Source organism: Hypanus sabinus, chromosome 6 (assembly GCF_030144855.1).
Source record: "Hypanus sabinus isolate sHypSab1 chromosome 6, sHypSab1.hap1, whole genome shotgun sequence".
Classification (NCBI taxonomy): Eukaryota; Metazoa; Chordata; class Chondrichthyes; order Myliobatiformes; family Dasyatidae; genus Hypanus; species Hypanus sabinus.
In genome coordinates, this window is record NC_082711.1 from 138,793,661 (window position 1) to 138,809,332 (window position 15,672).

At 38.6% G+C, this 15,672-nt stretch overlaps 1 protein-coding gene across 18 annotated transcripts in view; it reads right to left on the reverse strand.

Moving 5' to 3' along the window:
• Nucleotides 1–15,672, reverse strand: part of LOC132395887 (general transcription factor II-I-like) — a 154,337-nt gene that overhangs the window by 75,489 nt on the left and 63,176 nt on the right. For 17 of the 18 annotated variants that reach the window (XM_059973026.1, XM_059973031.1, XM_059973022.1 and 14 more), the window contains 4 exons: nt 9,800–9,865; nt 6,024–6,086; nt 2,431–2,529; nt 1,040–1,105 (listed from right to left, as the gene is read on the reverse strand). In XM_059973026.1, coding sequence (XP_059829009.1) covers nt 1,040–1,105; nt 2,431–2,529; nt 6,024–6,086; nt 9,800–9,865 — 294 coding nt within the window. The remainder of the gene's footprint in view (nt 1–1,039; nt 1,106–2,430; nt 2,530–6,023; nt 6,087–9,799; nt 9,866–15,672) is intronic. The other variant, XM_059973018.1, reaches the window with a different exon arrangement.

Consider the following 15,672-nt stretch of genomic DNA (forward strand, 5'->3'; position numbering starts at 1 on the left):
TACCTGCTCTAAATTCCTTACATTCTACTTTGCAATGAACATATTTTAACAGTGGTGAATGGGAAGATTATCAAATTGCAGAATGTTACTTCTCGACAGATAAGTGGGGAGATGAAACCTCTGATGATTTGTATATTAATGTTGTAAGATGAGGCCCTCCATTGGTCTGGGTCCACCATAGATGCTGCGTGTCATCTGTCTATGCGACATGCAAGCCAGCACTAAAGCTAGGATAGAATGATGTGGAGAGCAAGTTGTTGCCCATACAGCAGGTCCCTCCTCTCCATTCAGCTGACGAATCCAAAGAAACAGCAGAGACCGAAACAGATTAGCATCAGCATTGCAAGATATCGTTATCAGAACCTTCTAAATTTCCTAACAGAGAATGGCAGTGCAGAATAAAGCATGCCAACTTGAAAATGGGCTTTAATATATTAAATTTTTGTGTTTCTATAGTCTACATAGTCTAATGTGTGTAGGGTTAGAAATCCATTCTTAATTAGTCCCATAAACAAGTGCCTTTCTGGAATTAAAAACAAAAATAAACAAGTTACTGACTAATGACAAAGAGAAATGCAATTAAGCTCCATCTGTGGTCAAAACAAAAATCCGTAGGCTTTGCTCCCTGTGCTATTCATGCACAATACCCCAAGAAAATCTCCAATAAAGTCCAAAAGTCCAAAAAAATCTGCTATTATTGTAATGCTCAAATTCAAAAGATACTGCAATTGCTGGAGTTTTCACCGTATTAGCTAACATAACACAGGGAATAAATAATTTAATGTGCAGCACATAAAAAGCTAGCTATGTCCAAAGGATTGATAATTGAGTACTTCTGTCCACATAAATAGAAAAAGCATTTGCTAAAATAGACCTAATTCAAAGTGAAGCAAATAACTACATGATACAAACACACACAGTAAAGCCAATAAACCATTATTAGGGCCAACCCATCTTAACATAAATTGATTTACATATCCTTATTTCTAAACAAATTAACAATTATCTGATCAGCACTTCATAAAATAATTAAAATTACCGTATTTCTTTTCAAAGAGTTCTTCCACTTGCCTTCTTAAATCAGTAATTCTAGCATTCCACTGCTCTGCATTTAAAAAAAGGCTTTTAAATTAATGACGAAAGCTTGAAAAGAGAGACAGAGATGTCAACGATGTCAACTATCAGCTTTGAATGCAGGATTTTTTAAAGCTCAAGCGTAAATATTCCATGCCATCTACAATGAACTTCAGGACACTCAAGCAATCAAATACTTGGTTCCAACACAGTTTTTTGACAATTAGAATTCCAAATTATTATTTATCAGTTGCAGAGTTATAAAATTAACATGGTCATGTCTAACTCACTGCTTTCCTTAAATCAGCCAAATAAATGTCTGCACAGAAATCTTACTTAACGAACGTTCCTTGGAAACCAAATCAATGTAAACTATACACAACACAGGAAGCTTGCCAGTAAACAATGCTTGGCAAAGATAACTCAATTTGCAAAGTTGGGTAGTGTTTATATTTGGAAATGGAGAATGAAATTTACAATACAGTGGTTCCAGTTAACTGGGCCATCAGATACGCGGTGCACTTATTTGGAACAATTCTGAACAAACAAAAAGTATTCAAGAGAATAGCAGACATTCCCTTTATTTGTGACACTATACTGCATAATTGGGACAGGAGCCTGTTGGCAAATAGTTCCTGACCAGCATCAGACACATGTACTTGTGTAGCCATTAGACACAACACCATGCTTGCACTGAACAGTTTTATAAATAACTTCAGTTCCATGTGCTTGTGTTCAAAAAGCAGGGATTTCTCTCACTGATAGTTGGCGAGAAATAAGCAGTAAGATAATTCAGAACTGATTTGATCACTGTGGTTTCAAGCATTCAAGCTTCAAGATGCTAGAAACAGCTAGGAGTGAGAATGAAACAACTTCACTACTTCACCAATTTAGTAACTACAAATAATTTGAAGATATCGACAATCATCTTGGATGACACAATTATCAAAAGCATTGCTCGAAGACAGTCTATTATCCACACTAGGTAATTCTGCTGATTTTGTTCGTTTACAGTCAAAAGGACCAGGCAACGTAGAATTAGGAACTAATAGTTTTATAGTACTGTAGTGGCTTTTTAGTGTTCTAATTTAATGTATTTCATTTAAATGCATCATTTGTTACTGAGTAAAATGGTAATTTGTGTTTAAAACCTTTTTAATTATTTCCATGAAACTTGGCTAATTGAGGCTAATTGGGCCAAAATGTACTGGTCCTACTATGTCCCAATTAACCAGAATCCATTGTATTTACAGTTAAATACTAAAAATATACAATTTAACTGTTGCATAATCAGTTCTACTTCTCATGTAATTGAAGCAGGCCTCTTCTGAACACTGAAATGGTACTTTAACTCACCAAAATTGAATTCCCTACTTTTCCGCTTCACTGTGGCCCCAGCATCTGTTGCCTGTACAGTATTCTTTGGTCGCTTATTTGGTGGGAAATATTCATCATCTGAAAACATAAATTGAGCTTTATAAATTTCTCCATGTTACTCTTACAAGTGCTAACAAAATATGTACCCATCAATCGGCCAAATGATCTTAAGTAGAGTGCCTTACAGTTTCAAGGATCCAGTAACACATATTTTGCTGATGCATTCATGACAGAAGTAAAGGCTCTTCCTAGGTTGCAAAGTGATTCCATTTATACAGATGTCCACAAATCGGAAAATAACAAAAAATCACTCGAAACAGTCTTATAATGCTGATGATGAGAGCCAATTAAAAAATAATGATTAACCAGGTTCTCCTCACCAGTTAGAATGATACAGAACAAGGATGTCAAGCTTAATGGTTCATTCTGATAGATCAGTGGGTGCAATATTGTTTAAGGGAGTTTTACCAGGTATCAATGGAAGTGATTGCTTGGGAAGCAATCCCAAAGCAAATTCTTTAAATGGTCTGCCTCAGTGAAACTGGTAACTTATGTTCCTGAGATAAAAGTATCTGATTACAGAGTTCTTTTCCTGCAATCTCAATTAGCTGCCATATTGTTACAATACATATCCTAATCCATTTTAATGGCATTTACCCAGAAATATTACCCCTGCCCCAATAAAGAACTGTCTTACAGGTATCAAGTGAAATATAAGCTTAGGAGCAACAAAGCTTCTTAGTTTTAAAGTTCTGATTTGTTATTTTCAAAGATTATGCATTCTGAAATTCAGGGGTCCCCCATTTTACAAATGTTAGCTCTACGTCACTTCACTGTTACAAAAGACCTACATTAGTACCTGCTTTTGCTAACAGAAGGTGTTTCCACTGTTATGAAAAAAGGCAGCGCACTCGCGCTGAGCTGCCAAGCTCCTCTCCCGGAACTACATTCTAGCAGGCATTGCTTAAACACGTGCCTGTGAGCATCTGTGCTTTATGTCTATTTATTTTGTGCATCTGTTAGCAAGTTGAGATCTAAGGTATCGGAAAAGCCTAGAAGAGCTCATAAGGGTGTTACACTTAGCGTAAAACTAGACATAATTAAGTGTTTCAATCGTGGTGAACAAAGTAAGGATATAGTGAGTTTGGCTAAGGGTTTGTGGAAGTTGATGAAGATGATGTTGAAGAGGTTTTGGCATCCCATGACCAAGAACTGAGAGATGAAGAGCTGATGAAGAGGAAAGGATAACAATTGAAACCAAACGCAGTAGTGAAGTCATCCAGGAACTGAACGAGAAGCAACTGCGTTGAGATTTTCGCTACGATTGACAACGCTGCAATGATTGCAGAAAAGTATGACTTTAATTTTGAAAGGCTGCATAGGTTTAAAGTAGTGGTCGCCAACCCGTTGATCGCAATCAACTGGTCAAACTTTGAGACTTTTCCAATAGATCCCCCAAAAAATTGAAAAATAAATACACAAATACTGTTGAGAGATTGTTTCCGGGTTGCGAGGTTTTAGTTCTGTTCTTTCTGCCCGGTGCGCATGCGGGTAGCTCCCCCGCACTACACAGTGTACTTCAGTGGTCCCCAACCACCAGGTCGCGAGTAATCAATATGAGTCAGCTGCACCTTTCTTATTCCCTGTCACGCCCACTGTTGAACTTAAACACACGCAAGGTCATCAGTCGCCTAAATGCAGTGATACCTTCACACCAGGGATCACCGGTTAGCCTCAGGTAACCAGCTGTCTTGCACGGCTGGCAGGAAGTGCCGTTGCTACTGGCCTAGAGCACGGACAGATGGGCGCCACCTCTAAACCTGTTTCGCACACCAAATGTTTGTGGGGAACCCGGTGCTAAAATATTCACAGATGATCTAATTTGGGCTCAGGGTTCCATAAGTATCAGAGCAGCTACCGTGCTGCAATCTACTGAAACAAACTTCTGTCCGCCAATAGATCCTACAATGGGGGCAGCTGCAGGCCTGTCACTCTCCTCGCTCCGTCGGTCGTTCTCTCCGGACTGCGACTGCCGGCACGGGGACCTCCGGCCCTAACCTTGTCCTCTCACTCCACCCGCGAACAGCCGCACCTGACCAAGGCATCTGGCAGCGGGTGGGCAGGAGGCTGTCTAATGAGGCCGAGTCCAAGCACCCCGCACTTAAAGACAAATCTACAGAGTTTTTTTCAGCGGAAAAAACATGAGCAGCATGGGACAGCAGCTAAGTGCCGAGAGCCGCGAAAACTAAATTGCGGAATAGAAGGAACCCCCCTTCGAGAATCACCGTATTCCCATCGTGTTTAACACACCCCCCCCTTCAGTCGGTCCGCAAGAATATTGTCAATATTAAACCAGTCCGCGGTGCAAAAAAAGGGTGGGTACTCCTGGTGTTTATACATTATTTCTACTTCTGGGTTGCGGGGTTTTACTTCCGGTCGTTTCTGCCCCGGTGCACATGCGTGTAACTAATCAATTTGGGGTAGATCTCGCCTTTCACGAAGGCTGAGGTAGTGGATCTTGGGCTTAAAAAAGTTGATGACCACTAGTTTAGGTCATATTTGCAGGATGGTTTGAGTGCCTACAAAGAACTGCATGATAGAAAAATGTGCAAGGCTAAGCAGTCAAGCATACTGTCGTTTCTCAAGCCTTCCACATCAGCCACAGCAGACAACAAAACTCGTGCTTCGACATCGAGGCAGGGAGACATAGAAGGTGACCTGCCTGCCCTGATGGATACAGACGACGATGAGATGACACCCCAGTCTCCTCTACCTCCCACCACCCCAACTCAGACGACTCAGCCTAACACACCATCAATGTGCTCACTCTATTCTCGATTCAGATAAGTGAAACTACACTGTACATTATTTCTACTTTATATAGGCTGTGTGTTTTTATGTGTTATTTGCTTCATAGCTTAAAGGTTATTGGAAAGAGTGCTTCTGCAGGAAGCGCTTGCGCCATGTGTTTCTGCCACAAGTGCTGCCGAGAGCGCTTGTGTGAGATTTTCGCTGCAGTGGACAGTGCTGCAATAATTGCAGAACAGTATTCCTACATTATATAGGCTGTGTATTTATCAGATCATTCCTGCTTTTACTACATGTTACTGTTATTTTAGGTTTTATGTGTTATTTGGCATGATTTGGTAGGTTAGTTCTTGGGTCTGCGAACGCTCACATATTTTTCTCATATAAATAAATGGTAATTGCTTCTTCACTTTACAACATTCCGGCTTACGAACCATTTTATAGGAACGCTCTACCTTCGAACAGCGGGGGAAACCTGTAATTAACTTTATACTATAAACATAATTTGCCTAAATTTGAGAATAAAGTGCCAGGCGGGTAAGGGTCAAGAATATTGGGATGAAAAATAATGAAGGAAATGCATAAGCAGCTCCAAAATTCAAGTTCACCAACTATCTGCTCATCCAATCCCGTAGAAACAGGCACAAATATTTTAGATTATAAATAGGAGAAACTAGACAAAATAATAACTTAATTGAACATTCAAAAATAATAGTTAATGTGATTTCTGGAGATAACCAAATAAGTTAAAGACCAAAGCTTGCCTTCAATAGTAACTTCTACTTCTGGGTCCTCACTAGTTTCAGAATGCTCTTGCTGAGTTGAATCTAAAGAATACAAAACAAATGTTTACCAATTGAAGAAAAATACTGAAATAAAACTGATTTGCTCATAAATCACCTCCTTACAAATTAAACATTGCACCTTACATTGCTATTGCATACCATTTTAAGTATTACACAATTGAGAAAAGCTTTTGCTTAAATAAGGTCACCGCATCCGCCCTGATTTATTGTGTTTCAGAAGCTCTACAGAGGTTTTCAAAATAACTGCGTTAACTGCAAATTTCATAATGTTAAGATCAGAATATCAACATATTTGAATGGTCCCATGGAAAACGCTGCTTTTTTAATTAAACCTTCAATAATTTCTCAATGATCAGATCCTTCTGCAGCATTGGCCTCAGCTCTATAAAGCCACAATTATTATGAAAATGAGTTTATCCCACACTACGAAAAAATATTAAAGATATATGCAATGTAAATGTTAATTGATTTACCACAATTTAAGAGTTTGCACTGCTTTTTCAAAATAATCAATTGCAGAGCAATCTCTTACCCCAATATTGTCTTTTAAAATGTTTCAGTGAGTGATTCATGTGTTAAATATATATCATTATGTCTACTGCAGAGTACATAATAATTACTTCAGTAGAGGGTATGGCAGACTCTGCAACCATTTTACATTTGTAGAGGACTCAAAGCAATGGGCGCAAACAAAATTTTTCCAAAGTAACATTTTATGTATTTAAGCAATCAAAATAAAAACTGCAGATCCTGTAAATATAGCAAAATGTTGGAAAGTCTGATCAGGTCAAGCAGCACTGGTGAAAAGCAAATAGTTAATAAACAAATTAGACTTGAAGGGAAATCTCTTAATACAATGAGATCAGAAGATTTTGATAAATGATTTGGATGAAGATGTGGAAGGGCAAGTTAGAAAGTTTGCTGATGACACAAATGTTGGTGGGGTTGTGGATATCATAGAAGGTTGCTGAAGGTTAAGACAGTAGATTGGCAAGAGGCAGAGCTGGTCTAAGGAGTGTGACCTAAAATTAGTGTGAAGTAATTCACACTTGAAGGTTGAATTTGGAGGTAGAATACAGGATTAATGGCAGGACTTCTAGCAGTGTGGAGGAACAAAGGGATCATAGGGTTCACTTCCATAGATCTCTCAAAGTTGTCATACAAGTTAATAGGATCAACGGTTCCACGGATGCTGCCCAACTTGCTGAGTTCATCCAGCTTGTTTGTACAGGTTAATAGGGTGGTTAAGGTGGTGTATGGTACGTCTACATTCATTATTCGTGGAATTGAGTTCAAAAGGAGCTAGATGATGTTGCAGCTCTTTAAAACTCTGGTAGACTGCACTTGGAATATTGTGTTCAATTCTGTTCACCTCAATATAAGGATGTGGAAACTAGAGAAAGGGTACAGAGATTTACCAGCATGCTGCCCATTTCAAAAAGTATGTGTTATGAGACTACTTAAAGAGAGCTAGGGCTTTCTTCTTTAGAGTGAAGGGAATTAGAAATGACTTGATAGAGGTGTACAAGGTAAGAGGCATACATAGAGTGGATCGCTAGCACCTGTTCCCCAGGGCAGAAATGGCTAATACAAGGAGGCACAATTTGAGGTAATTGGAGGAAGGTATAGGAGGGTTGTCAGAGTTAAGGTTTTATTTAAAACAGAGTGTTAAGCGCATGGAACACACTGCCGATGTTTTGGTAGTGGCAGAACTAATAAGGACATTTAAGAGACACTCAGATAGGCACATGAAAGAAAAATACAGGGCTCTGTGGGGAAGGAAGATTAGACTGACCTTGTGAGTAGGTTACAAGCCCAGCACAACATTGTGGGCCAAAGGATATGTAACTTGCTGTACTATTGTATGTAACTAAGTACAATTCTGCAACTACTGCTGGCACCAGCACCTCAGGAACATTCAGCAAGTTTGTGGATGTGTTTGTAGTCTGTCCCCATTTAACATGATGGCATTTCCACTCAACATGGTGTATTTTCACTGTAAAAGCTGGATTTCAGCTCCAAAAGGACTGTGCAATGATCAATACAGTCACTGACAGATTCATCTGCAATAGGTAGATTTGGTGAGAATGACATGAAATAGTTTTCCTGTCTTGCTGGTCCTCAACACCCACCCCAGATCCAGACAACAACGTCTTCTAATACTTAGCTAGCTTGATAGGTACTATTGCTATTCTGGTGACACGTATCCACGCAGAGTACACTCAGCACCTAAATGGCATTCAACATGGAGTAGTATTGATTCACCAGCAGAAAGGGCATGCAGGCTGTAAGCTGAAGAATTCTTTGCCTACGTTTAACTTAATGCCATGATGTTTCATAAGATCAAGTGCCAGTGTTGACGAGTTCAAAGGCAGTGACAAGATATCAACTATACCGCCACCTCTGCTGGAGTGACAGTACATACCCAGGGATGTAGATAGTGGAATGAATCTTCAATCATAAGATTCAATGAGTACCACTACATCAAGCTATTACTTGAATAGTCGAGTAGGTTTGTACCAAAATTGGAAAACAACTTTTCCAACTTTGGCACAAGCAGAGTACAGTCGGCCCTCCTTATCCGCGGGGGATTGGTTCCAGGACCCCCCACGGATAAAAAAAAACATGGATGCTCAAGTCTGTTATTTAACCTGTCCCAGTGCGGTGGTCTTTAGGACCCAGCAGAACCCCGGACTTTATTTAACATGTCTCAGAATGATGGACATTTGGACCTGGCAGCGCAGCTTTCAATCCGCAGTGCTTCTGTTCACGAAAATAATTACGATCACGATTGAAAATAAGGTGGAAGTAATAAAGCGATCAGAAAGAGGTGAAATGCCATCAGTCATTGGAAAAGTGTTAGGCTACAGTCGGTCAACGATCAGAACAATTTTAATGGAGCATGCGAAAGGCCCTGCCCCAAGGAAAGCTACAATTATTACTAAGCAACACAGTGGTTTAATTATTGAAAAACGTATGTTTCTCAAGTGTTTTATATGCATAGAAAGGTAAAATATGTACTATATACTAAGAAAAACGTTTGACTGACGCTAAATAATACTGGAGGTACCTGTTCCGACTTCAAATCCGACTTAAAGACAGACTCAGAAATGGAACTCATTCATAACCTGGGGACTGCCTGTACTTTTAAGTCATTTCTAGATTACTTATATTACCCAATGTAAAATATTATGTTATACTGTATTATTTAGGGAACAATGACAAGAAAAAAAAGGTCTGTGCATGCTCAAACAACGAGTGCTGGAGTGAGTACTTCCGGGTTTTCCCAATCCGCGGTTGGTTGGTCGCGGATAATGAGGGCCAACTGTATGTCAGTGAGGAGAACTTCATGAACTTAGAGCTCGTCAAGCCCCATAATAACCAGTAATTCCAGATGCACATACTTGAAACACCAATCTCACCAAGACCTTACCAAGACATCAGAAAAATAACCTGAAGTTCACCTGAAAAAATGTCAATAAATCAAACTAAGCAGCCCACAAATTTTGTACCTTTCAATAAATCAAACTACTATGAATATAGTAGTCTACTGATCATCCAAAGTTTTACAGCAACTTACTGATGTAAAAACTTGCACTTTTATTTCTATGCTTCAAAAGTTAACTACATTGCCAGTTCAAAAATTTCTGCATTAATGTGTTGTTACTTCTCTGGGACTGTGACACACTAATTTAAAGTTCTGAGGGGGCTTAAATCAAAAGTCCACTTCGTACCATCTGCCGTAAATTCCTCTTCAGTCTCTTCACTTGATGCATTGGCTTCATTTGGCAACTCTCCTCCTGTTGGCAGATGATACTTTGAATTACTTTTGAATATATTTTTGTACTCCTTAATGTACAATGCCATTTTAAATGGATGTGTAGATCCACTCTAAAGTTCTATGCATCATGCCAAGTGAACCGAAAATACTAATTCATCTGCAAGTATATGCAATACAATATGTTAATTGCATAGGACTGAAATGATGTGGCTTTTTGAAAATTAAACTTTTGGAGAAATGAAGAGGATAAATCAAAATTGAAAAAAGATAATGTTTTATAAACTATTGGTTGGAATAGACATGAATAAGTTAAAAATCTGCAAATTTATGGAGTGTTTTGGTGTTTCCTATTAATCTTCATCCTCGATCCAAAACATTGAATTGCAAAATTCCATAGTACACTGTTTATTCATTGCATCCTCTATTTTCTATACTGTCTAATTTATTATTTGTACTTCTGTCCAAATCAAAGTCAGTCATCAACAATGAAATGTACACACAATAAAACCTATTACAGCCTCCAATCATTCTCATTTGTTTTGACTGTGTGCGCCATTCCATCGTCATGTGTTTAAAAATCACAAATAAATGTGCAATCCAAACAAATCTGCAGGATGAGTGGCAACTATTACTAACTCCTGCTGCTGCTTTGCCTTCCTTTTATTCTCCATTTCTCTTGACCCTTGGAGCCCATCATATTATTCACCCAAAATACCATCCACGACACGAAGTATTGGTCTTCCACCAGAATCTTCCACGTAAAGAAAAATTGCTGCAAATCATAATCTACAGTATGTTGAGATTGCACAAAAGTGGGACTATGGAATGGATGAAAGCTGAGTGGGTAATACAAAAAGGGACAAAACAGAGCAGCACTAAACTCGTTTTTCCAAACAGATCACTAGGGTCATTAGCTAGCATTCGGATAACTATTCATCATCTTAAATCAGCTTTTAAAATTTTGGCAATAGAAACAAATGAATCAGAACAAACTGTGAAGCACTATTTCCCATGAAAAGTGGGCACATCACATCGTGAACTACTCATCAGCAATTTCTCAAAATACTTCCAGCATCTTGCTCTGGCTATATTCCTTTACCCACCCATACATCAGAATCATTTGATCCAAACTTGATTGTCAGCAACATTTTCAATTTCCTTAACCTCCAATCCAATAATTTTTATGCTTTTACATTGTAGATATGGAGTTGAAATATTTCAGTGCAACTGAAACTTCCAGCTCAAGAATTTCACCACAAGCACCACTGCACCATCTAGTGTGATTGAGCAAGATAAGGGAAACTGCAAATTTTCCAAAACCAATGGCACAACACAACCAAGTAAAATCAATCAAGACACAGAAGGAGTAGGAGTTGGCCATTCTTTCCTCAATTCTGTGCTACCACTCAACAACACATTTACTGAGCATGTACCTCCAGTGGAAAAATAATGAGGCTTTGGATCAAGAGGCTTGAAGGAGAAGGCTTCAGAGAGGACCAGGTAACACCCTTAAATTTTCCTCTTTAAATTAGTTAGATTAATTGCTTAAACTTATAGCTCAGACTTCAAGTTACCGATAATATCTGACAATATGGTAATTAAATAAAAAGACATCAAATTTAATTAAATAAATTAGGTGCATGATTAGATGATGTGTTGCAGTTGTATGATGTTGGACTTGATGGACCCCATTATGTTTCCTGAGGACCACATCTGCAACAAATGTTGGTTGCCCGAAGAACCTGGGCTCAAAATTACATGATCTTCAATCTAAGTTTCAAATACTGCATGCAACACATCAGTGAGTGGATGCTGTATTTCAGGAGGCAGTCACACCCATTAGATTAACTGCTTCAAATTCAATCTGTGGTTAGGGACAAGAGGATATGATTGCAGAGATAGTGCTGGGCAGTTCTTCAGCTTGTCTAATTATTCCTCCCTATGCAGGCAAGACAGGGGGCTGTAAGGAATTTCAGGCAACTTAATAATGACACTAAGATTCAAGAGGGGAAAAAAGTGTAGTTCTAATTGAGGATGGGATAGTATAGTCAGAGGAATAGACAATTCTGTCACAAAGGTCAGAGTCCCAACTGCCTATGGTGATGGTCTGGTGCCTGGATTCAAGACACCTCAACTGACCTGCAAAAGATTTTAGAATGAGAGGCAAAAGATCGAGTTGCCATGGTCCACATGGATGACAACTACGCAGGGAGAACAAGGAAAGAGTTTGGGGACCAATTTAAAAAGCAGGACCAAAATTAAATAATCTCTGGACTGCTACCAAAGCCATGTGAAAATTTGCACAGGTTAAAATTAATGTTTAACTATATGGCTCAAAGTTTGGTGTGGAAGAAATAGGTTTGAATTTGAGAGTCACTGGCACCAGTATTAGAAGCAGGAAACTGTTCTCATAGAACTGCACTAATTATTCTAATATATAGCCAATATTTATTTCAGCATGCAGACAGTGGATGACACAGTGTATGCAAAAAAAATCAGACACAACATTCTTTTTAAAATGAGAAATAAGTCCTCTGTATCTTCCTACCTTCAAAGCAGTACCATCAGTTGAACAAGCCATTATATTTTCCAGTGGAATATTGTTTTCCAAGAAATAGCTTGACTTCTTCAAAAATCTATTTTAAGCTTTTGGGCAAAAAGCATTTCCTCACTGACCTAATCAAAAAACTAGTATGTCATCAGAAGGGCTTCATTATCACATAATGCGTTTTCATCCATTTCAAGGGCAGACTTCTTAACTTGCAGTTGTATGATAGTTGTTTTTCCATATTGTCTGACATTTCATCAATACTCTGATACTGATGAGTTACTCAACTGGATGGCTTGAATAGTTTCATATACACTCTGATTCATAAAAGTAGAAATTACAAAAGAAACTGCAGACAGAATCAATGATTCATCTATATTATGTGGCCTGATAGCTTTTACAATTAAGTTTGAAATATCATAGGATGAGATTTAGTAACAACAATGCAATTGTGTGAGTAGGTTCTATAGAAGATAAATAAATGAAGAATTACAAGTATAATCTCAAGTGAAAAAGTGTCGATATTGAACATACATGTAAAATTAAAACTCTTTAGGCAGTATTTTTAAAAATAATATAAGTTGGTCGGTAAAATTTATTAAATGCTATTTGTATGTGTAAATTTACAATGAGGAACATGAACACACCAAGAAAAGCAAATTGAACTTCCCTTCAAAATATGGTTAAGTATCAGACGTTTAATGGAAGCTGTAGTGGTAGATAGTGATGCAGTGATAGACTTCACATATTCTCGCCTCTGCAGTTTAGCTATTTCTGGCAGATGGCCCAACTGCAGCCTTCGTGTCACGTTTTATTATTATAACACGCACAGGTCAGTAAAAGGAAAACAGTCTCCTGCTACGTACTTGCTGATTGGCCTTGGGACAGTCCTGCCGATCTGCAGCTTGTGATTGGGAATGGATGTTGAGCAGGGCTCAGTGAGCCATCATACAAGATGTGAACAATGATTTGTGTGTGGTCAACCAAGAGCAGAAGTAACGGCTGACAGGCTAAGCTGTTTTGCTGCATCATTTGCACTATCTTGCATATTTTCCCATTCACTTTACTCAGGGTTCCAATTAAGTTATATATACATTTCTTTTTATTTATATATTAAGACAGTAAATTTATGGCTCATTCAGAAACTCCTGTTGCCCTCAGTTTTTTTTAAGTTGTAGCCCCTTACAAAATCCAGTATGACATCCACATTAAGAACCACTGAGCTAGCCAATAATATAGCTACCAAAATTTTTTTTACCAGCTATATAAAAGGTAAGAAGAGAAGCAAGAGTAGACATTGTAAAATGACGCTGGACAAAACAAAAAAATTGTGAACAAATTGAGTAAGTCATTTGCCTCAATCTTCACTGTAAAAGGCTCAAGAAACATGCCAAAAATTTAAGAGTCAGGGAGCAGAAGTGAGTGAAGTCACTATTACTAAAGAGGTGACTGAGAAGTTGCAAGATCTGAAGGTGAATACTTGGACCAGATGGACTGCACACCAGGGTTCTGAAAGAATTAGCTGAAGAAACTGTGCAGGCATTAGTTCTGATCTTTCACAACTCAGTAATGGCAAGAAAGGCATCAAAGCACTGGAAATCACTGATGTCACTCCATTCTAAGCAGGGAAGGAGACAAACGACAAGAAATGTCAGGCTAACTGGCCTATATTCAATAGTTGGTAAGATTTTAAGAATCCATCATCAGGGTTAAATTTCAGAGTATTTGGAAGCACATGGTTTCCTTATGACAAACAGATTGGAATTCTCTAAGTCGACTGTATGTTCACTACCTGGATGTTCAGAAGTTACACAAGTAAAGATGATATAACCATGAATGAATTTAAACAAAATTGGTCATTTTAAATAAGAGGCATGGGGACAGTTTGAAATGCCAAATTAAATACCAGCTACAAAAGCAAAATATCTTCTAATGCTTTGAAAGAAAATGCAATGAATCTTTCATTTTTCCTTTGAAACAGTCTAAATCAGAAATAGCACTGACTTTGATCATGTGAAATTTGTTGTTCTGCAGCGACAGTATAGTTCAAAGAAATTACTATAATTAGCAAATATTGTAAAAAAAAACCAGGAATACAAACGTCATCTTCAAGGACTGGGCAGTATCTGATTGTCAGGGGAGGGGAAAGAAGCTGTTTTTGAATTACTGAATATGGGTTTTCAAGCTCCTGTACTTCCTTCACAATGGTAGCAACGAAAAGAGGGCATGTCCTGCATAGTATGGTCCAAGTCTTTGGTAACATACCAAAACTCAAAGTTCTAAATGAATCACATTGGATCGTATAATGAATGAACTGTGCTTCCTCTCACGGAAAGCCCTCTCTGTGTGGGCTTTCAAGTGTACACCTTTGTCTCAATGGGGCCGGTTCATTGCTCCCACATTGTAAGTAACCAAGCGTGTACTGTGGCCAACATGACTCAACAAAACTTTAACCCTACAACTCCGTTGTTGTCCTTGCTCCACACACGCACAATATTAATGAATTAATTAATGAGCTGAAGACATGCCTTCTTCATAATTCCATCAATGTGTTGGGCTCAGGATAAAGCTGAGATGCTGACACCCAGGAATTTAAACCTGCTGACCCTTTCCACTAATAAGCCCTCAGTGAGGAGTAAGGTGCGCTCTCACAATTTCTTTTTCCTGAAACAATTCCAGAATCAATTCCCTCGTCTTGCAAGTACAAGGTTGTTGATGTGAAACCACTCAACCAACCAATCTATCTTCTGCACATCCTCACTGCCATCTATTGAGTTTAGCAAAAACAATGGTGTTACCTGCAAATTTATAGATGGCACTTGAGCTGTTAAAGTCAAGGTTCCAGTTTCAGAGGGAGACACAAAAGTCCAGGTTCAAAAGTTTGGTGATTAATATTGAGGGGATGGTGGATTTGAACAATGAGCTATAATTAACAAACAGCATCCTGGCACATGTTCTGGGTGCTCCAACGCAGAGTGAAAAGCCAGCAAGATTGTGTCCACTGTAGATATATTGCGGAAGCAGGTGAACTGCAGCGGGTCTCTATCTTTGCTCAGGTAGGAATTAACTCTAGAAGTAACCAACCTCTCGAAGCAGTTCATAACAGTTGATCTGAACCAACTGACTGTCACTGAGGCAGTTTACTCTGCTCTTCTTGGACTGGTATGAATGGTGTCTTAAAGCAGTTCAAAACCTCAGACTACAAGAGTGAAAAGTTCTAGATGTCCTTGAACACAGGTCTGCAGTACCCAGCCAGGTACACCATCAGGGCCAGGCAC